Source organism: Primulina tabacum, chromosome 9, assembly GCF_025594145.1.
Source record: "Primulina tabacum isolate GXHZ01 chromosome 9, ASM2559414v2, whole genome shotgun sequence".
Taxonomy (NCBI): Eukaryota; Viridiplantae; Streptophyta; class Magnoliopsida; order Lamiales; family Gesneriaceae; genus Primulina; species Primulina tabacum.
This window is the reverse complement of record NC_134558.1, coordinates 1,535,504-1,561,142: the sequence shown is the minus strand read 5'-3', so window position 1 is coordinate 1,561,142 and position 25,639 is coordinate 1,535,504. Positions and strand designations below refer to the sequence as shown.

Here is a 25,639-nt window from a genome sequence, read left to right as displayed (position 1 = left end):
CGTGGATCAAAAACATCATAAGTCAAGTCTGAATGCATCAATCTGATCATGGTAAGAGAGCCTAGTAGCATTGCCTCATTATGTCTTAGGTATCATTGATAATACCTGCAAGAACATTAAGTAATGGTTAACTTATGGTACGGTCCCTTCAACTCATATATCTCGATTGACTCTGCAACCACTTGTATATCGAGAGTTGCAAATGAATTTGATAACGATGTAATGTATCTTTGAGTAATAACAGTAGCATGGTATGTGCAAGTAGGAAAACACATTTTCCTAAAGCATGTTTATTATTATGGTCAGATACTCCTTGCACTATTAACACATCAGATCACATAGGATATTTCACCCATAGGTGAGTGATGAATCATCGACTACAATGCACTGGCTACTACATATTTCGAAACTACACCAATATCGCCACATGATGACCCTCAATAGAGTCGGTAAACGGATAAAAGTATATGCTAGTATATAGAGCATCTACATTGTCCTGGGTAAAAGAAATAATGGTGTACAACCATAACCGCGGACTATTTCACTCGATTAAGTGATAACCAATTGGACAGTCTGAGGGAGGGTTGTTCAGTGCATCATCAAATGATAATTCATCTGTATGAATGAACATCTTCACGTCCTTACCAATAAAACATGGTGTTTATATCATAGATGTCAGTCTCAAGATCAATCAAATTTTATCTTTATTTTAGGCAACTGAATCGACTAGCAATTTTCTTGAAATATAGGTACGCTTCCTAATGAGTTTTATGATCTTATTTTGAGAGACATGACTCATGGTACCTATAGTATATTCGATAATTTTATCTATACAGCTTGAATAGGTATGCAGATAAAGTAATGTTATAATTAGATAAAACAGTAAAATATTATTAAAATAAAGATTGGTTTACATAAAAGTCATTAAAACTCAAGTCACAAATTGTAGTTTGTAAAATATCATGTAAACATCAGATAAAACTAGAAAATCAATCATGTCCAACTCCATCCAGAAATAGAAAACAAAACCTTATGTTGATTACTTACAGTGATTATGAAACAAAATCTCAAATTTTAGATGAAGTCACATGTAACGTCTACTCATTTTAAAATTCTACTGAACATTTTTTAAATGCAATGGCAGAAACCATTCCTACATAAATACGTAAAATTCGAAACATGCATTTTGTAAAATCAACTCACTGGTGAATAAAATAACTACATTTAAAATTATGAAAAGAGCAATCAACCTAAACAATTACCGTTTAAAAACATAAAATGACAAGCGTGTTAAAATCTGTCAAAACCCTCAACAAAATAAAATAGTCAACCATTTAAAAAATCTGTTTAAACGTATTCCCATAAAATCATACTCTTGCGGAAGAATACAAGGTCATCGGGTTAACATGCGCCACCAGCTTCGTCCGTTCAGTCATCGTCATCTTCAGTCTCCTTATCAAAATGTTCACATGCATCATTCACACCTAGTTAGTCTAAAAACTCAACACACATATAACGTTAATAGCAAGAACATATACATAACATGCAACAGCGAAAAATATTGTAATCAACATACATTTCATTAGCATAAACGTAGTCATGTCGTATAATAGGAAAACGTGTCAAAACATGCCTCATCATATCATCATATACGTATACATTTTTTTTACTGAATTAAGTTCATTAGTTGTGATTTTCGTATCAGCTCTATCGTATCAGCTCTATTCGATGGATCCATTTACGTATAACCACGGTACCGGGCGACGGGGACATCAGCGACATTCTCACCCGTCAACTGAGCATTGGCCTATCATATCATGTCAATAGAAATACGATCGTCGGGCTCCCTTTGGGGCCTTCTCCGGTAAACGGGCTCCCTCTGGGACCTTTTTCCTCACGATATTTCCAATCATGTTATCATATACATATATCGTCAGTCACAACCAACTTTCATCATTCAAAAACATCATCATTTTCATCACTTATCAAAATCATGCATATACGTAATTTTTCCTTAAAATAAAGCATGCAACGTATTTTTATAATTACGTAAAAAGGCATGTACTAGGTAACATAAACGTTTAAAAACATGTCAAATTGTGCTCAGGGCGCTGCCAGGACAAAAAAAGCGACTTGTGTGCAAAATGACCATTTTGCCCCTGGAAACCCAAAATGACCGTTTTATACATGGACCTCAAAATTTCGACCTGAAACCTATCAAACTCCTAAAAACACCTCAAAACATATTCATAAGTGTTTCTTAGAGAAAAATCGAGCCTGATTCAAAACTTACACGATTCGTTTTAAAATTTGGATCGGGGTCCCGGTTTTAACCCGAATAGACCCGAAACTTAACCAAATCTCTCCAAGCTTAAACCATGCCTCAGCCATACCCTACCAGCCCACCACCTAGACCAGCCCACTTAAGACCTTCGAACAGCATATGAAAGTTACTGGATTTTTATGCACCAAAGCGAGCTGAACCCTAGTGCACTAAACCCTCGAATTCTCGACCCCAAACCAAACCAACGGGAACCAGACCTAAGCCAACTCTTCCTAGCACACCTCTGGACCCTCCTGGACCACACCATCGCCTGGTTCAGCCCTCCTTGGCCGAGCCTACCCTCACAACTTGAGAAAACATGAAAAACATGCACAAATTTTCACAGCTTGAGCGAGTTTACGATAAAAATTATATCTCCCTCGTTTCTTATCAGCAAATTACGAATTTGCTATCGAATCGAAGATAACACAGAGTGCTACAAATAAAATGTGGAACACATTTCCAGAACACCAACCTATAAGTCGCAGAATTCGAAATAACATAGGGTGACGAGTTTTGTGACACAGAAATTTCACAGCTTGTGCGGTTTTACGATAAAAATCATATCTCCCTCGTTTCTTATCAAAAAATTACGAATTTGCTATCGAATCGAAGTAACACAGAGTGCTACAAATCATATGTTGAACATAGTTCCATAAAACCAACCTATAAGTCACAGAATTCAAAATAACAGAGGGTGACAGATTTTGTGACACAGAAATTTCACAGCTTGTGTGGTTTTACGATAAAAATCATATCTTCCTCGTTTCTTATCAGCAAATTAAAAATTTGCTATCGAATCGAAGATAACACAGAGTGATACAAATCAAATGTTGAACACATTTCTAGAACACCAACCTATAAGTCGAAGAATTCGATATAACATAGGGTGACGGGTTTTGTGACACAGAAATTTCACAGGTTTTACGATAAAAATCATATCTCCCTCGTTTTTTATCAGAAAATTACGAATTTGCTATCGAATCGAAGTAACATAGAGTTCTACAAATCATATGTTGAACATAGTTCCATAAAACCAACCTATAAGTCGCAGAATTCAAAATAACAGAGGGTGACGGATTTTGTGACACAGAAATTTCACAGTTTGTGCAGTTTTACAGTAAAGATCACATCTCCCTCGTTTCTTATCAGAAAATTACGAATTTGCTATCGAATCGAAGATAACACAGAGTGTTATAAATCATATTTTGAACACATTTCCAGAAGTCGAAGAATTCGAAATAACAAAGGGTGACGGGTTTTGTGACACACAAATTTCACAGTTAAGATAAAAATCACATCTCCCTCGTTTCTCATCAGAAAATTACGAATTTGCTATCGTATCGAAGATAACACAGAGTTCTATAAATCATATGTTTAACAAATTTCCAGAAACCCAACCCATAAGTCGCATAATTCGAAATAACAGAGGGTGACGAGTTTTGTGACACATAAATTTCACTGTTTGTGCAGTTTTACGATAAAAATCATATCTCTCTCAATAAGACCGATCGGCCCTCCCCAAAATGTGACTAAAATTTGACTCCAGCCCCCTTGACACCTTAACTCCCAACGTATACAGCCCCCTAACACCTCAAACTGGCAGTCTCTTACACAAGAAGTCAATAAAACGTAAATTGCATCAAAGTGTATGTGTATTTCATGTCAAAACTATGCAAAAACAATACCATATGATAGATCAAAATATTTCTCATACATAAACACACAAACCATCATATTATGATGTGAATGATGAGAAAAACGAGATTTTGGGCGTGCCTTAGCGTTTATGTGCTCAAAAACCCGAAGATATGCGCGTAGGACTTGCACCGGAGAAGCGGGGAAGGAACTTTCTTGAAAACCTATGGAGAATTCGAGACTTGTTTCTGAAAATGAGAGGAGGCTGCTGTTGGGAGGGGGAGGGGACGGCTGCTATGTTAGTTTAGGTTTAATGTTTGCTTAATGGTGTTTTTAAATCAAGATTATATGTACTAATGGATCCTTAATTAAACTTAAAATGGTTATAAAGGATTTTGAGCTCATTAAGCATTTAAAAAACTCATCAAACCCAATAACACTTCAGAAAAATATTTTTTTTTATGTATGTTTTTCAAAAGATTGCCTGAATCCTCAACAAGTTCTCTGAATCGTTAAAATTTGCGTACCGACTAAAAATATAACCCGGCGGGTGAAAATACCCAACCAAGGCTCATTTTTAAAAATCATACTTGAAAACACCTCATATTAAATAATTAAAAATAATTATTGAATAAAAATATTTTTCCTGAATATCCCGGATTTATGTTTCTCGTTCGAGCGCGAAATACAACTTAAACCCTAATGCATGAAACTTTAAAATAACCATGAAATAACACCCATCAATGCAATAATCATGATTTAAAGGCATTTAAAATAATTTAATTAAAATACAAATAAATTTAATAACTTGCATGCATGTGGTTTACATGGACCTTCAAATTTTCGGAACGTTACATCACCAATTCGAAACTCATCATAATAAGCTTACTCTCATAGTAAACAAATTGTGATTATGTTATATCTCCACTCGATAGCACATAAAAGTGAGTAGGTCTTTTGTGAGACGGTCTCACGAATATTTATTTATGAAATGAGTCAACCCTACCGATATTCACAATAAAAAGTAATACTCTTAGCATAAAAAGTAATATTTTTTCATGGATGATCCAAATAAGAGATTCCGTCTCACAAAATACGACTTGTGATACCGTCTCACACAAGTTTTTGCCTAAATAATTATTGTTAGCATTATAACTCACCGTTCAAAGTTTTTTTTTTAAAAGAAGTGACGTATTTGTCTTTACAAGGATGGTCGAAAGCATGAAAATAAACTTGTACTTCATAATATATCTCACATCTCGTACACATATATATTGGCTTATTATTTGCTGTGTGGAGACTTGATTAAATTTGTTTGGCACAATATTATTAGGACATAGTACACCAAAGAAAATCTAATTGATGTGACCTCTATTTACCTCGTTGCACATCCAATGACACTTGGTGGGTGATCCACCTCTCTCATTCGGTGGGCTTCTTCACCCGTTGTGTAATTATTTTTACATTAATTTAGTAATAACAAATAATCCACCTATCCTAATAAACGTTGTTTTGGTTTTATATATATATATATATATATATATAGAATAGAGATATATCTGGTGGATTGCCAGCAGAGCAACCAAAGCGTCAAAAGACAGCCTCGTATGCTTCCACATAGGCTCGGACTACCGTTTGCCCAGCCTAACCTCGAAATGTACAATCACTCTCCCGGCACAGAGTAAAAGACCCAAATGCTTCCTGCCATTCTCAATTTCCCTATTTTTCTTCATCTTCTCCCACAAGCCACACAGACCCAACAAAAAGAAGAAAAAATAGCATCTTCTTGATCCACAGATATCGCATTTTTTTATTGTTTTTGCAATTGCTGCTTTCATGTGAAGATAGTCAATTTCAGCTTCCTCTTTCTTCACTGCCTTTTAACATTTTTCTCTCAACTTTTGATGCTGTCTCCATCAAAGCTCTCACGTTTCCTCTTCACGGTAAAGCACCACTTTCAGAATCCCTTTATAAGTCCCTCCAAATATTGTTCTCGACTTTACTTGAATCTGCAAGGATGAAGTGTTTTCTGAGGGGAAATGGCTGCTTCTGGTTCATGTTTTTGGCCCATTTGATTTTCGTTCTGAAATGTGGACTTCTGGCGCATGCAATGCTGGATCCGATTGATTTCTTGGCGCTGCAGAATGTTCGTAAAAGGTTGGAGGATTTGCCGGGGTCGAATTATTTTGGCTCCTGGGATTTCACTTCGGACCCGTGTGGTTTCTCCGGTGTGTATTGCGACGGAGATAAGGTGGTTGCTCTCAATCTCGGTGACCCCAGAGCCGGGTCCCCGGGTCTGACGGGTAGACTTGATCCGGAGATTGGGAAACTCTCATCAATGGCGGAATTTACCGTTGTCCCCGGTCGGATATTCGGCTCTCTGCCCGATTCCCTGTCTCAGTTGAAAAACCTCCGGTTTCTAGCCGTCAGTCAGAACTTCATCACCGGCGAAATCCCGGCGAGTCTAGGCCAGCTCCAGGGACTCCAGACCCTTGATCTTAGCTTCAATCAACTCACCGGGAGCATCCCATATTCCATCGGAGCCCCGCCGGCGTTATCCAACATCATCCTCTGCCACAACAAGCTATCCGGTTCAATCCCACCTTTCGTCTCCCAATCCTTAACTCGAATCGACCTCAAACACAACAACTTATCCGGTTCTATTTCCCCAACCGGACTCCCTCCTTCCCTCCAGTACCTCTCGCTGTCATGGAACCAGCTCACCGGGCCGGTCGACGTGCTCCTCACCCGATTGAACAAACTGAGCTACATCGACCTCAGCATGAACCGATTCACCGGACCCATTCCCCCCGAGATATTCACCTTCCCGATCGCCAACCTCCAACTCCAGCGAAACCAATTCTCCGGCCCAGTTCGCCCCACCAATCTGGTCACCATCCCGACCATTGATCTCAGCCACAACCGCCTCTCCGGCGAGATTTCACCGATGTTCTCCACGGTTCAGAAGCTGTACCTGAACAATAACCGGTTCATGGGCCACGTCCCCGCCAGCTTCGTGGACCGGCTATTGGCTTCCAACATACAGATACTGTATCTGCAGCACAATTACTTGACCGGAATCGAGATTAATCCGACGGTGGAGATTCCGGTCAGCAGCTCTTTGTGTCTGCAGTATAATTGTATGGTGCTGCCCGTGCAGACCGCTTGCCCGCTTAACGCTGGGAACCAGAAAACAAGACCAACATCTCAATGCATCGAGTGGAAAGGGTGAGTGGGCAATTTAGTCTTTTCACGTAGGAGGGTATAATCGGAAATATATTTTGGTTTCACGTATAGATTACTATTTGTTCTTATCATATATATGGGTACTTCCTGTAATTAAGAAAACACGCCTTTTATATCAATGTTTGACTTGATTTTGTGAGGTCATTGTCTCAACGTTATCATGTACTAAATGTAGTATTGATATGTCCGCAAATTTGTTAAAATATTTCTTTCAATTTTGAATTAAAATTCATTATTTAATTACAATTTTTTAATATTTAGTACCTAACAATGTCATATTTTTATTTTTAACTCTATATAAACCCAAATTTACATTTTGCTTTTTTTATTTAGATAAATATATAATTTTATCCACAAAAATTACACTATCTTCTCCATCTAAAATATAATTTTAAAAAGATATTTTTTTCTCAATTATCGTAGACTAAGAGTAAATACTTATTTTGACATACAAAATACATATTTTGGGGTTTCATATACTTGATTTCCGTCTTTGAATACTCTAAATGTATGAGAAAATATTATATTTTCGAGTAATCACCACAAATTCAGTCATTGTTGCTCTTTTCATGAAAAATACATTAGGATGACTTATTCATGTCATTTTATTTATATAAAAAAACATAGTTCATCACTCATCGTGAAATAAGATTAAATATTTATTTTGACCTACAAAATACCTATTTTGTAGATCCAGATACTTGATTTGACTATATGAATAGTATAATAAAATACTGGATTTTTGATCTATCAACATAAATTCAGTAATTGCTGGTCTTTTCATTGAAAATGCATTAAAATGACTTATTCATATCATCTAATTTTTGAATAACTTTAAATCTTAATGTAACTTAAAATCCTAATGCGCGAAATGCAACTTAAAATCTTAATGCATTGAAACTTTAAATAATCAAGGAATAAACATCTAACCATGCAATAATTATACAATAAATGCATAAAAATAATTAAATACATATTTTAAATAAAAACTCTAGATTGCATATAGTCATGTTACGTAGTTCGAATTTTCTAGACTTTACACGATGACTGGATTATGGAGATTATGAATACTTTGGTTTTAGGTAATGATCCAAATGAAGAAGACGAACACATAGAATGCGTTGAAGAGACTGTCGTAGAAGAAGACGATATGAGATGTCAATACGTATTGCTTGGAATATGATTATTTTATATATATATATACGGCCTCGAACTCGAGGCCTCAATTTCCTACATTATTTTCCTAAATTTCCTATTTTCGAACGCAAGAATTATTCACACCTAAAAACATAGGACAAACACTTGTGTGAGACGGACTCATGTGTCGTATTTTGTGAGACACAAAATATCCATGAAAAAATATTACTTTTTATATTAAGAGTATTACTTTTTATTGTGAATATCGGTAGGGTTGACTCGTCTCACAGATAAAAATTCGTGAGACTGTCTCACAAGAGACCTACTGCTATATATCAATTTATGAGAAAATTATTTATCTATTTCGACCAAGTCCTAAAGCCATCAGAATCACAAAATCATTGACGTGTTATTTCCATGATTAACTAAATATTCTCTACCAATCTCCCCACCAAGTTCTTGCACCTTGTTTTCTCTGCACGACACCTCTGCTTCTTCAAATTAAACCCTACAATAAATTAACAAAAACTAATTCGCCTGCAATTAAATTGTTTAAAGAAATTAAGAGAAAACGAACCTTAGTTTTGGTCGATTCTATCATTAATTTGATAATTGATGCAATAATATCAATATATTCAAATATTCACTATTGGAAATTCAATTCATATTTTACCTTATGATTTAGAGCTGTAAAAATAAGTTGAGCTTGTCGGCTTGACTCGCTCCACCCAATAAGCGAGTAAATGACGGGTCGATCCGTCCCACCTTGCCCCACCAAATGGTGTGTTGTGACGGGTGGCAGACCAACACACCTTGATCCGCCTAATATAACTAAAAAATGTTAGGTTCGTCATGCGCCTCCAATTATATAAAGTTGAGTTGACAACTCCATCGTAATTAGTTAAATAGAAAACAAACGTCATGAGTCATAACTCAACCCTTATTAAGTAAACAATCTCATACAAATTGTAATGATTAATTCATTTGGCATTTATTTGAAGTTGATAGAACCGCCTTGACAACACCAAGTTGACTTGTTGCTCGACCCAATCTTGCGATTTCCGGAAAGGCACATCCATTGTCGGGAAAAGGCTTGGAGCTTAAGCAGGACCTGTGAGGGGGGCCAGTGAATAAATCAAGTACTGTTCTTGAAGTCTCAGAGCCGAGCAATAGCATCGGAGCTAGCTTGGCAAGAGATGCTAACAGGGCGGGAATCGAAGTGGGGGACCTCTCTAGCGCTTCCATAACTCTTAACGATGCAAGGAATAGCTATCGTTTCGTGCCAAGTCCAAGCACGGGCTCTTCCCTATTTACTACATAAAAAAATATTGGGGATCTTTAATGTATGGGCTCTGAGACGACAGCTTCACCTTAAATACAGATAAGTTAATTTTATTTATCTATCTTGCAAAGTAATCTTCCTTAAACTTCAAGACAATATTTGAAAAACCTTTTTGAACTTTACAATAATTGCTAATTATCCATTCGAGTTTTCATTTCATTGAAAACAAGGACGGAAAATACAACTGCGACTTAGAGTTAGGAATCGACATGGGCCTATAAATGTAGATTGACATCACTCGGGCTTTAGAACCTATGATGGGCTTTTTCATTGGGCCATTGGACAAAAAAAGGTTCGCGCGCGCCAAAAAATTGTTCCATCCGCGCAAAAAATTCAAACCTTTTTGCCAAGTACGCTACTTACGATACCTGTGCCAGCGTGTCGATCCGCGTCTCGTTACATCAACCAATGGGATTGCGTTGGTCTGCCGTCACCTGTTCTATATAAATCCCTTGTATCGACTTCAAATCTACGCTTCGAATTTCATCGCCTCCGAATTCAATTGTTGGGAAGTTTTAGGGTTCCTGAATCCGATGAGTTCTACCGCAGCAGCCACCAGCAAGGGCGGCCGGGGCAAGCCCAAGGCCTCCAAGTCCGTCTCCCGTTCATCGAAAGCTGGTCTCCAGTTCCCCGTCGGCAGAATCGCTAGGTTTCTCAAGGCTGGAAAGTACGCCGAGCGTGTCGGCGCCGGTGCTCCTGTTTATCTCTCCGCCGTGCTTGAATATCTAGCTGCTGAGGTAGCATTTTGATTATTATTCACTTTTTAAAATTCATTTTGGTCTTCGAGTTTGGTTTCTAGATCGATTCGTTCGGTTGACGGATTCTGGTTTTACTTTCGGTTTAGGTTTTGGAACTTGCGGGGAATGCAGCGAGGGACAACAAGAAGAATAGAATTGTGCCGAGGCACATACAATTGGCTGTCAGAAATGACGAGGAATTGAGCAAGCTTCTGGGGAGTGTGACCATTGCGAACGGTGGTGTTTTGCCCAATATTCACCAGAATCTCTTGCCGAAGAAGGTTGGAGGACGAGAGAAAGAGATTGGGTCTGCGTCTCAAGAATTTTAGGACTTTGTTTTGCATTTGGGCGTTTCTTTAGACTGCGGGATATACATTTCTGTTTAAGTAATATGGATCCATGGTTGTCTGTGAAATTGGGTCTATGCAAGGCCCCGACCTTTGATTTGTTTTAATACAATGTTAATGCTATTTTGGGTATGTGTCAATTTTTTTAAAAAAAATTGATTGCATTTTGATAATTTTTGTTGGATCTTGCTTTCGCTAAGTGACTTCGTTAATTTGGATGGCCGTGGAAACTTGTTGAAACTGTAAGATAACTTGTTTTCAATTTCAAGATTCTTGATCAGAAAGTTTGGGATTTTTTTCTTGGGTTAACTATGTTTGTGTATTTTGCATAGCATTTGTGGAGTTGAGGATGAATGATTGCCATTCCATCAATTGTTGTTAAATTTAGCAGCCACTTTTTGCAAGGGCTTGGAATTGTTTAGTAAGAAAAGCGTTGGATTGAAACTGATAATTCATTTTTATACACGTATACTTAGATTTTGCATCATAGAGTGTGTAGAACTGAATGTCCCAGATAGGTTTTACTTGGAATCTTGAAAACTCACAACTGGTAGACAGAAAAGTACTGGAGAAAACCAGCATGTATGGGTGTGTGGTGCTTAAGCGCAAAAGAAACATTGTTATTAAGGCCATCTCCATCCCAAAAGAATAGCAAAAGAAGCATTGTTCCTAAGCACAAAATATTTATTCTTTGGACCTTGTGGATTGTGGATTGTTTGCACTAGAGTAGCCTATTTTGGATATATACGATCTGCTACGTAGTATCCAATGGTGTATTTTTTTCTTTGTATGACATAGTAGTATCCAATGGTGTATTCTTTTTTTTGTATGACATAGTTAGCAGAGTGAGCTACACCATTAGTCAAATTAACAAAGAGATGAGATTTTGATAACACATTAATGTCATTGTTTGAACTTGACAAACTAAAGTATGCATGTCATATCCACAACTCGTAATCTGCTACGGCCTCCAAAATGATGGTTGGTTTTCCGCTACGACCAGCATATTGTCCAGGCCAACCTGTTGGACAGTTTTTCCACTTCCAATGCATACAATCTAGGCTTCCTAGCATCCCCGGGAATCCACGTTGTTTTCCAATAAAGAGAATCTTTTCAATGTCCTCAGCATTTGGAGGCCGAAGATACCAGTCACCAAAAACCTCCACCACAGCCCGACAAAATCTTTTAAACTTTCAATTGTCATAGACTCCCTGATTTTAATATACTCATCCATTGAATCTGCCGCCATACCATATGCTAAGATACGCATTGCAGCTGTTATCTTCTGGTATGGGGACAACCCGGGCCTTCCCAACGCATCTACTTTCTGTACGATGTAATTGTCATGTTGTTGAACGGATTCCATAATTCGCAAGAATAGCCGACGAGACATTCGAAAACGTCTCTTGAACATTGATTCATTGTACATTGGAGACTCGGAAAAATAGTCATTGTACAAGCGTTGTTCGGCAGCTAATCTGTCTCGATTAATCACAACATGGCCAGTTATCGAGCCTTGACGGTGCAAATTATCACTTTCTTGTAAGTAATTGGAGACAACGGTAGCACTGTTTATGAGTTGGTTTAAAACCGTTTGTTGTTCGTCAATGCGATTCAACTCATTTTGTATGTTGGCACTAGGTTGATCTTCGTCGTCAGATGACGACGAGGACGCATAGAAAGAAAAACTTGAAGGACATCCTTCATGAAAATTTATTTTTGAGCAAGTTGAGTAAATTATCAAAAAGTCACTCTGGTCTTTAAATAAGTGTCAAATAAGTGGTGACACTTATTAGTTTAGTTATGTTAGATATTTTAATTTATTTTTAATATTATATGAAATAAAAGCCAACTCATTTTTTTTGTCACGGGTTATGTATTTCAATAAAGCCAACTGACAAGGGGAGTTGTCTAATTTATATAATGCATGTTGTCACGGGCTATGCATTTCCACTAAAAGCCAACTGAGGAGTTGTCTAGTTGCAGTCAGCTGTCACGTGGTGCCTAGTCACAATCAAAGACAACTCAATAACCCACTCTTGTCCCTATACTAGCTGTCACGTGTTGTGCATTTCAAATAAAAAATATGTGATGGGTTGTCTAGTTGCAGTTATCTATCACGTGTTGTCTAGTCACAATCAGAGACAACTCATCTGTCAACCCTTGTCTATATTTTTTTGCAGTTGTCACGGGTTGTGTATTTGTTAGCAAAGAAAAGTCATCTGGCACGAGTTTTCACCCACTAATAAAGAAACTCTATAATATGTCAGAGATGCATTGTACATTTAAAATAAAGTTCTTTCAATACACACCTTTAGATCAAATTTCGTATCCCCAAACAAATCAATCTAAATAATTTAAATTTCTACCATTAGATCAGATTTAATTTTAATTGAGACCGTTGATCCAGATTTCTTATCAAAATGTTTTGGCTATAAATTGAAGCATTGAGACCACTCCTACAAATTGAATAATTATTTACAATCAAATGACTTCATCTAAACGTGGTGCTATCTGGGTTTGCTATAAACCTGGATGAAGATAATCCATCAGAAGGTAGTTCTCAGCGTCCAATTGGCATAAAAAAGACCAAAGCCAAAAGAAAAGCTACTGAAGAACACTTGGAGGATATTCCCACCATGGCCAAATGTACTGAGAAAATGGTGGCTGTTATGGAGAATGCTGAGGTATATCAACAACAATTCATTGATGTTGAGAAACAAAGGAATGCGATAATGGCTTTTAAAGAAGAAAACAAAATACTAAGGATGAACCCTATGTGCGTTGATGAATCAGTCCATGCATACTTGATAAAAGAACAACAAAAAATTTGGCAGAAAAGAATAGAGACAGGGGATGGCTCCGACGGAACTTCTACACCGTTTGGACAGCTCTTCGGAGGAACTTCACCATCCGAGTCCGGCCTTCCACCATACTAGTGTTCTCTCATGATTACAATGAACTAAAAATGTGTTTGTCTTTATTGTTGTGTGTGTGTGTTTTTTTTTTTATTTTTGGTGATATGTTTATCTTTATTGTTGTGTGTGTTTCTTTATTGTCTACTTTATTTATGTCTACAAATATCGCATGTTTATCAAGTTAAGTTAAATCGATAATAAATGTTTGTAGTAAATTATGTTATGTATTTTTTTTTGTCATTACATTGTTCATTAATTCTATTTCGTGACTATTATAAATTGTAAATTATAATTAATTCATGAAAAAAATAAAACAAATAAAATAAAATTTTCAGAATTATATAATTCAAAATATAAAATGGACAAAAAAATTATTTAAAATTAAAAACATTTAAAAAATTTGAAATTAAAAAAGTGGCCAAAAAATTATTTAATATTAAAAATAATTTAAAAAATTCGAAATTATTATAAAATTGGCCAAAAAATTTGATAAAACTACAAGGGTTATATAACAATTTTCATAATGCCAAGTCTGTAATTATTTGTATCTTTCACCCATCCTCCATTTGAATAGATGTCCTCTATTTTTAGAGGAGTAAGACAAATAAAGATGGGTTGGAGGAGAATCAATTCTCTGTAACGAAGGAATATTTCATTTTGAAGTTGGGTTGGAGATGCCCCGAAGAGAAACACATCTGATACATGAAAAGCTGTGTGTGGAAACAAAGACCGTCGGATGCAAGTATCCAACTCAGACACATTGATAGGCTATCTGTAACGAGAAATTTAAAGACCGAGTGCCATCAATTCCTCAAGTGTGTGTGACTTGGTACCATTTGTTTCCATCAATTTCGCAGTCGGGGAATTATGAGATTTTTGCACCATCGTAGGCGGGGCTCGTGGTGTTGTCTGGTCTACCATGTGCAATGAAAAATTAGTGGGTGGGAACAGCATCTGCTGAGCTGAATAAAAAACAAGTAATAATAGTAGAATCATTGGAACATCCAAAGGTAACATAGAACAAGTAATAATAGTAGGAGTATTAAACATCCAAAGGGGATGTAGCTCAAATGGTAGAGCGCTCGCTTTGCATGCGAGAGGCACGGGGTTCGATCCCCCGCATCTCCAAAAATGCTTTTATTTTTAATTTTCTTTTAATTTTAAATTAAAATTGCCTGAAAAGCGCTATAATTCGGAGAATGCGACTCTTTACATAATTAATTCTGTGTGTTGGATCGGTGGTCCTGGAGTGGGAGAGCTTCAGAATTTTATCAATGGCGGTTCATCTTTTCAGTCTCACTCCCGACTTGATTGTTTCAAGACTCTGCTTAGGTATCGCGTAATCTCAAATTCTTCCTTCTCCCTGCCCAGAATTGTTTGCATTTTCGTTTTTGTGCTACTTCAGGGACGATGACTTTTGGTGAGTAGAACTCATCGCCGCAGTCTTTTCAATTTCTGGACAGAGCCTTCCATTCTGGGATCAATTTCTTTGATTCAGCCGAAATGTACCTCTGCTTTCAATGTTTCTACATTCGCACCTTTACTGTTCCTTTATTTTTCAATTGCCTTGTCTTGTCTTGTCCAAGGTATCCGGTTAGTTTATTATTGTATGATTTAATAATACATTTGCACCCCGAATCAATATCTTTGCTGAACGTATCTCTATCCGTGTTAGCACATTTTTGTTTTCAGAACTGTTATAATCTTCTTTGCCGCAATTTTGATTCGGGGTTGCAGAATGCTGTAGTCATGAAAGGTGTGTGTGCACAATTTGATGATCATCAATCACACAGTTTATTCAAATTTTTCTTTAGCTTGAAATACTCCATTTCGTTTGGTTCATATAACAAAGTAAATGTTGTATAAAGCTTCACGATATTGATACCTCAATTTTCATCATCTAGTTCTATAGAACAATATGTTAGACGATGTAAGGAGAAATAATTCTCTTATTTTTTCTTCTCCAAAGACCTGGATTAGTACATTTTATATACATCAAGAAAATAAAATCAAATCCCACTAAATCGGGGAAATATCCTATCATACAAATAATATAGGATTCTTAGTTAGGATATCTGCAACTTGTAATAGGCTTGAAACAAATGGAATACAAATAATTCTTTCTTCAAGTTACTCTTTTATAAAATGCTTGTCAATTTTGATATGCTTTGTTTTCTCATCAAGAACTGGATTGTGAACAATGCTAGTAGCTGCATTGTTGTCACAGTACAACTTGATGGGAAGCTTCGGAATCATTTTTAGATCCTCCATGACTCGTTTAAGCCACAATACTTCACACTCCTTGTGCCATAGATCTGAATTCTACCTCTGTGTTGCTTCTTGCAACTACTCCTTGTTTTTTGCTTATCCATGTTATTAAGTTGCCCCACACAAATGTGCAATAACCAGAGGTTGATCTTCGATTAGTGATTGATCCTGCCCAATCAGCACCTGTATATACTTCAATTTCTCGATTCTCAGTTTTCTCGAAGAGCAATCCCTTCCTTGGAGTTCCTTTTAGATATCGTAGAATTCGATATACAACTTCAGGGTGTTCTTCCCATGGGGAGTGCATAAATTGGCTCACCATACTTACTGCGAAGACAATGTTCAGGCTTGTATGGGGTAGATAGATCAATCTCCCAACAAGTCTTTGATATCTTCTTGCATCCACTGCAGCGCCATTGTTGATATCTCCTAGCTTCTAATTGGCATCTATAGGAGTATCTAATGGTTTGCATCCACTCATCCCTGTCTCCTTCAGGAGGTCAAGAATGTGTTTTTTTAAGACACGTGATTTCCTTTTTAGACCTTGCTACTTCCATTCCAAGGAAATACTTCAACTGTCCCAGGTCCTTCATTTCAAACTCTCTTACCAAGCTTTCCTTTAACCTGTTTGTCTTTTCTATATCATCACATGTCCATATTATATCATCAACATAGACAATTAACACTGAAATCTTTCCACTATTGGACCTTTTTGTGAAGAGGGTATAATCTGATTGTCCTTGACAGTAGTCTTGACTTCTCATAAACTTTGTGAACCTCTCGAACCTTGCTCTGGGAGATTTTTTCAGTCCATAGACTGATTTTTTTAGCTTCCACACCTTTGCTCTAAAATGTTCAGTAAATCCAGGTGGTGGTTTCATGTACACTTCTTCTTTTAGATCATCATTTAGAAAGACATTATTCACGTCTAGTTGATTTAGTGGCCAATCAAGATTAGCAGCAGCAGAGAGAATGACTCGAACTGTATTGAGTTTTGCCACTGGAAAGAAAGTTTCCATGTAGTCAACCCCATATTTTTGGGTGAAGGCTTTGGCAACCAACCGTGCTTTATACCTTTTCAGAGATCCATCATAATTGTATTTTGGGAAAATACCCACTTACATCCTATAACAGATTCCCACTTGGTAGGTCAGTCTTCTCCCATGTAGAGTATTTTTTTCAGAGCTCTCATCTCCTCATAAATCGCTTCTCTTAATTCAAGGATCTTTAGCACTTCATGTACATTCTTAGAAGTATTGATGCCATCTAACTAAGAGACAAATGATCAATAGGAGGAGGACAGTTTTTCATAAGATACAAAGTTTGAAATTGAGTGTTTTGTGCATGATCAGGTTCTTTTTCTCAGTATAATAGGAAGATCAATGTTGTTTTCAGGAGTAGTCAAGGCATCATTCGGAGTTTCAAGATCCAGTCCACGAGTTGACTCATGACATTGTTGAATGACAGGGTCTCCCCATTTCGTTGCATCCTTCTTCCTTTTATAAACCAATCTTTTAAATTGTTTCTCACATGTCTCCGCTGTTATGTCGGATTGATTAAGGATTGAAGTTTCACAGTTTCCTAGTTCTATATGAAAGTCAGTCTCGGTTAAGTGGTCATCTTCACTATCTCTAGACTCTCCCTGAAGATGAGGCGTGTAGAAGGACCTGCCTTCAACAAATGTTACATCCATGGAGATAAATTTATTTTTGGTAACAGGGTCCCCGTTGGTTTGCAGGATACCCAAAAAAGATACATTCTCGTGCCTTAGGAGTTTCGAGATACCAGGATCAAAGTTATGAACAAATGCTAGGCTGCCAAATATTTTTAGAAGGATTTTAGTGAGAATGGGTATATTGGGAAAACTTTTTTGGAAAATATTTACAGGGAATTGAAAATTCAAAATCCTAGATGGTAGTCTATTCATCAAATATGTGGATGTTAGAACTGCTTCTCCCCAAAGATACTTAGGCACTTTGGTTTCAAAACTAATTGCTCGAACAACTTCAAGGCGATATCTGTTTTTTAGTTCGGCCACACCATTTTGTTGAGATGTATGGGGACATGAGCTTTAGTGAATGATCTACTGTTCTTGAAAAAACTTGTCAAGTATATTGTTAAAGTATTCTCTCCTATTATCACTCCGAAAGATTTTGATCCTAGTGTGAAATTGAGTCTGAATCATTTGGAAAAAAATTTGAATCAGGAGTTATCTTTCAAAAGGAAAACCCAAGTCAGACGTGAATGGTCATCAATGAAAAACACAAATCATCGTTTATATGTGAGTGTTTTTACTTTGTATGGGCCCCAAATGTCACTGTAAATCATTGTAAATGGCGTGGACTCTTTAGAAGGTTGAGATGAAAAAGTAGCTCGATGATGTTTGGCTAACTCACAATATTCACAATGCAAAGTAGAAATATTTTTATTGATAAATAACTTGGGAAATATTTTCTTGAAATAAATAAAGTTCGGATGACCTAACCGACAGTTGGAAACGGAAGTGAGACACTCACACTCATCTGCCAAGGAAGGAGTTGGCAGTAAGAAAGTAGAGACCACCATCATGTTTAGCATTATCATTCATCTTCCTCGAGCTTAGATCCTGAAATTCACAATGAGAGGACAAAAATATGACTTGACACGTAAGAGTAAGGATGAGTTTGCTGATTGACAAGAGATTGTATGATAGAGGGGGACGTGTAACACATTTGTAAGAATCAAAGACGAGGAAATAACAACAGTTACTTTCCTTGCAATAGGTGCAACAGAGCCATCAACAAGTTTAACCTTTTGGTTTCCTTCGCTCGAGATTTACGAGGAGCAGTGTTCTAAATGGCGGTCGAGGCGGCCGCCTAGCCGGTGCCTAGGTATGGATGGGTGTTTTAGGCGGCCTAAGCTATACGGCGTTGGGGAGGCGGGTCGAGGCGTCGAGCAGGCGGGCTAGGTGGGTGAGGCGGCGAGCAGGCGGGCGAGGCAGGCAGTCAAGATTTTTAAGTTGAAGTCAACAATTTTAAAAACCTAGTCATAGTCAACCAATTTTAAATATTAAAACCCTAACAAACCTCACTTTTTTATTTTATTTTTGGTTTTCACTCTCAACTCTTAACTCTCAACCACCACACACAATCTGCACACCCGCCGCCGCCTACTGCTGCCAGCAGTTAGAATATTTAGGTTAGGCATTGGATATTTATTATTTATCATACTTTTTTTATAATATTTCAGATTTTGTGATTTCAAAAATCAATTTTTTTTCTTATTATTAATTTATTAATTTATTATTGATTTATTATTGAAGATTAATGGCGGAAAAAGATAAACAACAGGAGTTGAAATTTAAGCCAAAGTCTAATGATATTGTTTGTGAATATGGGGTGTTGTATAATAAAGAGAAAATAAATTGGATCAAATGCAAGTTGTGTAAGAGGCTTATTAAAGTAGGAATTTATAGGATGAAGCATCATATTGCGGGTATTGTAGGACAAGTTGAAGCATGTCCTAAAGCATCCGATGTGGACAAAAAAAGAGTGAGAGACTATCTTGAAAATATCAAGAATAAAAAGCGTCAAAGGGTGGAAGAATTAAAAGAAGAAAGGGCGGAGGTAAACATATGTGTTGATGAAGATGATGGTGATTGTCAAGTGATGGGAGATAATTCAAAAAAAAAAGCCAAGAATCTCGGGCCTATTGATAAGTGGACATCCGCAATCGATCCAACGAAGGCAAGACAACAAAACATAAATGATATCTTGAAGTTAAAGTTTACAAATGATGTGCATGAGTATGTTGCTAGATGGATATACGAAACAGGGATTCCTTTTCATTCAATTGACAATCAAAGTTTTAGACAACTTGTAGAGGCGATTGGCCAATTCGGTTCGGGCTACAAACCTCCAAGTCAATATCTTTTAAGAGAGCCACTTTTGAAGCAAGAAGTTGAGAGGACCAAATTTTCTCTAAAAAAACATGAAGAAAAATGGATGAAAAATGGATGTTCAATAATGACTGACGCATGGACCGATCGCAAGAGGAGAAGCATTATGAATATATGTGTTAATTGCAAGCTAGGCAATCAATTCCTTGGTTCTATTGAAGAATCCATGGAGGCACACACCGGAGTTTATATATTTGAGTTTGTTGAAAATATATCATTGAGATTGGCCCGCAACATGCTGTTCAAGTAGTGACAGACAATGCCACAAACAATATGGCGGCGGCGGATTTATTGAAGGTTACACAACCTCAAATTTTTTGGACCTCTTGTGCGACTTATACAATCAACCTCATGCTTGAAGCAATTGGACAACTACTCAAGTTTAGCGGAATACTTGAGAAAGCAAAGGCCTTGACTATATTCATCTATGCACATCATAAAACTTTGGCTATTATGAGAAAATATACCAAGAAGAGTGATATTGTGAGGCCCGGGTTGACTAGATTTGCTACTTCATTTTTTACTTTGGAAAGTCTCAAAGACAAGAAAGATCAATTGAGACTCAGGTTTACTTCCGATGAATGGAGCAAAACAAAGTTAAGGAGTAGTGTGAAGGGGAAAGCAGCGGAAGCCATGGTAAGTCGGTAACAAGTATATCTTTTTGGAATGGTGTTACTTTGGCTTTGAATGTCTTCATCCCTTTAGAGAAAGTTTTACGTCTTGTTGACGGTGATAAGATGCCCTCCATGGCATTCTTATTGGGTTCTCTTAAACAAGCCAAAGAAGACATTAAAAAGTCTTTCAAAAAAGAGGAAAATGCCATTCCTATTTTGAAGATTATTGATGAGAAGTCTAAGGGTAGACTTGATAGTCCTTTGCATTATGCCGCTTATTTATTGAATCCGTTTTTTTACTTCAAATATTCATGCATATCAAATGACACCAATGTCATGAATGAGTTTTTGAATTGTGTTGAGGTAATTTTTGCCACTGACGAGGACATGCAATCTACCATTGCTAATGATGAATTGCTGAAGTATAAGAGTAAATCTGGAAACTTTGGAAGAAAAATGGCGGTCGTGGCATATGAGAGGGTGGATGTGTACCATGACTTTGACCTGGGTAAATCTTTTTTCCTTTATTTTTATTAATGTCAGTACATGTATTTTTTTTACCCATCTTTGGTTTAATTATTTTTTCCTCTTTGCTTTTTTAAGTTGGATGGTGGTCCAATTATGGTGATGACACTCCAAACTTACAAAAAATGGCAATGAGATTTCTCTCTTTGACAAGTAGTTCATCGGGGTGTGAAAGAAATTGGAGGCAATTTGAATGGGTAAATATTGAGAACTAATTTATAAATTATGTTATCTATCATTTTTTTTAACAATGGTTTTAAATTTTTAGATACATACTAAGAAGAGGAATAGGCTTGAGACATCAAGATTGAATGATCTTGTTTATGTCAAATTCAATGCTAATCTTATGAAGAAGACGAGAAAAAGAGAAATGGGTGGAGATTTGCTTCTATCCTCTCAAGCTAGTGAAGCTCAAGGTTGGCTTGTCGATGACGGTGATGAAGATGAGGTCGATCCGGGTTCAGGACTTACTTGAAGAATGGTAGCGGAGGCCTCGGGAGCGGATGGAGTGCTACATCCAAGGAGGAGTGTAAGGAACATCCCCATTCGAGAACTTGACGAAGATTTAGATACATCGGAGGAGGAGAATGAAGAAAATGTTGATTTTAAGTTCGATGATGAGAGGATCATGAATGTAGTAGATGGTGCATATGTAGATGATTTAGAAGATTAGTTATGTTTAGTCTACTAGTTGTTTAATGATGGATAATTGATTGAAACTTTGAAATTTAAACTTAGTTTTTTGGTAAAAATAATTATATTACTTTGTTAGCATAATAGCATTAATATGATGATGAATTTTTATTAATTGCACATTATCTAGATTATATTATATTTTGTGCTTAAAAATTATTTAATTGCACATTTTATATAAAAATGATTATATTGCATGATTATCTATTAAAAAATTACTTAAAAAAATTCAACCGCCTAGGCGGCCGAGGCGGTAGGCGGTCACCGATCGCCCCGCCACCGCCTCCGGCCATTTACAACCTTGACGAGGAGAATACTTATGATGAACTTGTCATATGATTTGTTGCTCTGGAATCCAGAGTCCAGACACTGTTAGTGGTCGAATTAGCAATATTTGCACAAGGATAAGTACATGTATGGGCCAAGGAACATGAGGCTTGGATTTATCACGTCTAGAATCAAACAATTGGAATAGTTGCTCTAATTGATCCTTGGTAAAAAGAAGGGAATCCGAGGAGGGAGATGGCATTTCAGAATCTTCACCACCTGCTTGAAGAGCTTGACCAAAAGAATTCGATTTGTTGGTGCCAAATTTTTCCTTAAGATGGACGGGTTTCCCATGTATTCTCCAGCATATTTCTATAATGTGTCATGGCCTTTTGCACTTCTCACAAAATGGTCTCCCATCAGACCCCGTCTCTCGACTTACAAAGGACGACACTTTAGAATCCATGGTGTGTTCAGAATATTTCAGCATCACTTGGCGTCGAGTTTGTTCACGCCGGACCTTGGAAAACACCTCCCGAAGGCTGGGCAGAGGTTTTCGCACAAGTACATGGCCTCAAACCTCATGCAGATCCTTGTTTAATCCTGCAAGGAAGACACACATCCTATGTCTGTCTGGTTTTGCCTTGTAACAGGTACAGTCCTTGCTACTCTCCCACTCATCTTCATCGAGGAGGTACAAGTCTTGCCATAGAACTATCAACTTGTTATAGTAAGTTGTGACGCCTTTGTTACCTTGTTGCGTCTGCCATACCCGAGTATTTAGCTTGTACAGTTGAGAGTAGTTTTCAGAATCGGAGTAGGTGTCTCGGACCGCCTCCCAAACCTCCCGAGCCATGGGTAAAAACATGAATGGTTTACCGATCGCTGGCTCCATCGAGTTGATCAACCATGCCACGACCAATGAATTCTCAGAACGTCACTGCTTGTATCTCTGGTCAGTCAAAGTTGGGGGGATTTCACTTCGCCGTTCATGAATCCTAGCTTTCCTTTTCCATCAATCACAAGTCGGACATATTGTGTCCTATCCAAATAATTTTTCCCTTTCAATTCGTGGATCGTTATTTGAAGAGAAAAGTCTGGGGACGTGACATGCGATTGGGTTCCACCTTCACTGCTTGAACTGGCGCCTTCATTACTAGAACTATCGCCGACAATGGCTGCTTCGAAATTCATGGCCGATTCTAACGTAGAGGCTCTGGTACCATATAGAACAATATGGTAGACGATGTAAGGAGAAATAGTTCTCTTATTTCTTCTAAAGACCTGGATTAGTACACTTTATATAGATCAATTAAATAAAATCAAATCCAACTAAATCGGGGAAATATCCTAACATGTCAATAATATTGGATCCTAGTTCAAAATAGAGCCTATCAAATCCTAACTATTTCGACAAGTTCGTGTAATGAAATTTTATCTTGGGATTGATTATATCCTTTTGATTTCTTCGTACTTTTATTTATGAACCTCATGTTTGACCTCTGCTGACGCGATACTATTTCGATGCATTACAAAAAAAAAAAAAAACATATTATATAGCCTTATCAGAGATGGGACATTTTTAAAATGGTTAGCAAATTTTTTTTTTGTGACATATTCTTTAGGGTATGCTTACTGGCATACAGCCCTTTGGCTATGGGCATTCTGTCTGGGAAGTATCTCTCTCTTGATGGAGGTCCAGCTGAAGCTCGTCTGAATCTTTTCAGAGGTTTTTTCCCTACCTTTTTTGTGGGATTGTGTAACTGCTAATTTGTTTCTGATAAAATTGTTTCACTTAGGGAGGTATGCCGAAGGGGAGTCAAGATACAGCCTTTCACATTCTACTGTAAAAAAAGCTACCGATGTGAGTACAATTTGACAAAATTGCCTCCGCATTTAGACATTTACATGGAAAAACATTAGCGCATTAGTGCTACAAATTTGGCTGATTTTACTTTGTTTTCTGTCTGTTTTAAAAAATTAAGAATTATCAAGGGTGGAGTTTTCTGCAGTGGGATTACATCTTGCAATTATCATTATATTTTTCGGCAAACACTAAATGTTCAATGAATGTCAAAAGGGTTAAACAGGGATACTGCTGGAGTTTCGCACAGACTTCATTGTATAGCAATCGATATTTTCCCTTCATAGTCTGTTAGTAGCTACTGCAAAGATTTCCACAAGTCTCTACTAATTGAAATCTTAAACTGTCGCAGCTGTATGTCAACATCGCCAAGAAATATGGCATCCGTCCTGTCTCTCTCGCAGTAGGTAAAGTAATATTTTAGTATGACATTTGTCTTGCATATTGTATGATTCTTATAATACCTCATTACTTGTAGGCTAAAATGGTAACATTTACTCATCATACTTCCACCATGATATGTTGGCTTTTCTTGAACACAAGACTAATATATTATTGACAGATGATGTTGCATCCTTGTGAGTTCCAGAGATCTTTAATGTCATAACCAAGTGTCCTCTGCACTCTCATGTAAACGTTGTGTTTTTTCATTAGATTTTGGTGCTAATGCTTAGAAATATAGAACAGTTCCGAGAACACTAGGGTACATGAGGGTCCTGATGGTAAACCATCAAGAGGAAGGGTAAATATAGTCGAGTGTAGTGAAATGACGGGTATCAATTTTTGGCGCTTGGAAGCCACGAAAGTTGGTGTAAATCATTTATTATTTTGGAAGGCTATTAGAAATGTTGCCGGAATGAACGCTTGCCATTGTTTTAAAAATTGTGGCTGTTAATAAAGTGTGAACTTTATATTTTCAACACTCAAGTATTTCAAATCTTTTGTTGTGCAACATCTATAGAGATTTTCCAATTAAGGGCGGAGACACCATACTCTCCAATTAATTCGAATTGTAAGTAGTCGGCTCAGTGTGCATGTTATGCACAAACTAGCAACATGTTTGCTATTTCCTCATTTGTTGATAAATGATAATGTTGTCCTAGAATTGTAGTAGTCCAATGGAGAATACCCCCACGCCGAATTCTAACGTTTAAAGAATCTGCACAGCCTTTGTTTTGCGACACCCTCTTGTGGCCAGCGTTGTATTTGGTGCTACTAAGATCTGGCAACTCCAAGAGGTACTCGACGGTTGCAAGGTGGATCTTATTCCAGAAATAGTTACCGAAAATCGACAGGGTTCATTCCGCATTTCTGATTCCATGTCCCTGAAAGACGTCTAATCTTTTTTGGACCATCAACCCCATTTTCGGATTTTCCCCACTCCCATCATCAATTGTCATATCCGGAAATTATGCAAAGCCTGTATTTAATGTCATCTTGTGTTCAAGTTTTAACAATATAGCGTTACTGCCGGTAAAAGCTCGCAGCCGTTATTGAAGGGATAACGCTTTGGTTACCGACAATCAACCAACCAACATATATGAATATGTAATGATTTTCTAGCCAAACAACATGCATTGAATTGATGGGTTTGTATATCGATGGTCGAGTCGAATTGATTTTCCAGCCAAACAACATGCATTGAATTGATGGGTTCGTATAAAGTGAAGCTAATGATGTAAGCAATTGGGGATGTGATCGAGCTGAATTCTCGAATGTAGATTGATTCGTTTATAATCAAGTCGAGTTCGAGTTTTATTCAACAAATATATTTAAGATTCAC

At 37.2% G+C, this 25,639-nt stretch overlaps 3 protein-coding genes and 1 non-coding gene across 4 annotated transcripts; all 4 read left to right on the top strand.

Annotated features, from left to right (window-relative positions):
• Positions 1–5,485: 5,485 nt before the first annotated feature.
• On the top strand, positions 5,486–7,348 carry LOC142504574 (uncharacterized). The gene has a single exon (XM_075617437.1). It carries the CDS (start codon positions 5,979–5,981, stop codon positions 7,191–7,193), a length of 1,215 nt encoding a protein of 404 aa, XP_075473552.1. The 5' UTR covers positions 5,486–5,978; the 3' UTR covers positions 7,194–7,348.
• Positions 7,349–10,142: 2,794 nt separating this feature from the next.
• On the top strand, positions 10,143–10,902 carry LOC142504553 (histone H2AX). The gene is made up of 2 exons (XM_075617400.1): positions 10,143–10,423; positions 10,531–10,902. The coding sequence occupies exons 1-2, from the start codon at positions 10,220–10,222 to the stop codon at positions 10,750–10,752; spliced, it is 426 nt and encodes a 141-aa protein (XP_075473515.1). The 5' UTR covers positions 10,143–10,219; the 3' UTR covers positions 10,753–10,902.
• Positions 10,903–14,743: 3,841 nt separating this feature from the next.
• On the top strand, positions 14,744–14,816 carry TRNAA-UGC (transfer RNA alanine (anticodon UGC)). The gene has a single exon. It is a non-coding gene; the product is annotated as a tRNA-Ala (tRNA).
• A 92-nt stretch (positions 14,817–14,908) lies between these two features.
• Positions 14,909–25,639, top strand: LOC142556560 (uncharacterized). Its single transcript, XM_075668022.1, has 5 exons — positions 14,909–15,020; positions 23,618–23,721; positions 23,792–23,856; positions 24,209–24,263; positions 25,024–25,639. Exons 2-5 carry the CDS (start codon positions 23,649–23,651, stop codon positions 25,194–25,196), a joined length of 366 nt encoding a protein of 121 aa, XP_075524137.1. The 5' UTR covers positions 14,909–15,020; positions 23,618–23,648; the 3' UTR covers positions 25,197–25,639.

Bases quoted from the DNA above. Each gene is read 5' to 3' on its own strand.
- LOC142556560 (XM_075668022.1), top strand. From the start codon at position 23,649: ATGGGCATTCTGTCTGGGAAGTATCTCTCTCTTGATGGAGGTCCAGCT. The intron at 23,722-23,791 runs GTTTTTTCCCTA...TGTTTCACTTAG, and splicing joins TCGTCTGAATCTTTTCAGAG to GGAGGTATGCCGAAGGGGAG. The intron at 24,264-25,023 runs GTAAAGTAATAT...GAATCTGCACAG, and splicing joins TCCTGTCTCTCTCGCAGTAG to CCTTTGTTTTGCGACACCCT.
- LOC142504574 (XM_075617437.1), top strand. From the start codon at position 5,979: ATGAAGTGTTTTCTGAGGGGAAATGGCTGCTTCTGGTTCATGTTTTTG.
- LOC142504553 (XM_075617400.1), top strand. From the start codon at position 10,220: ATGAGTTCTACCGCAGCAGCCACCAGCAAGGGCGGCCGGGGCAAGCCC. The intron at 10,424-10,530 runs GTAGCATTTTGA...CTTTCGGTTTAG, and splicing joins TTGAATATCTAGCTGCTGAG to GTTTTGGAACTTGCGGGGAA.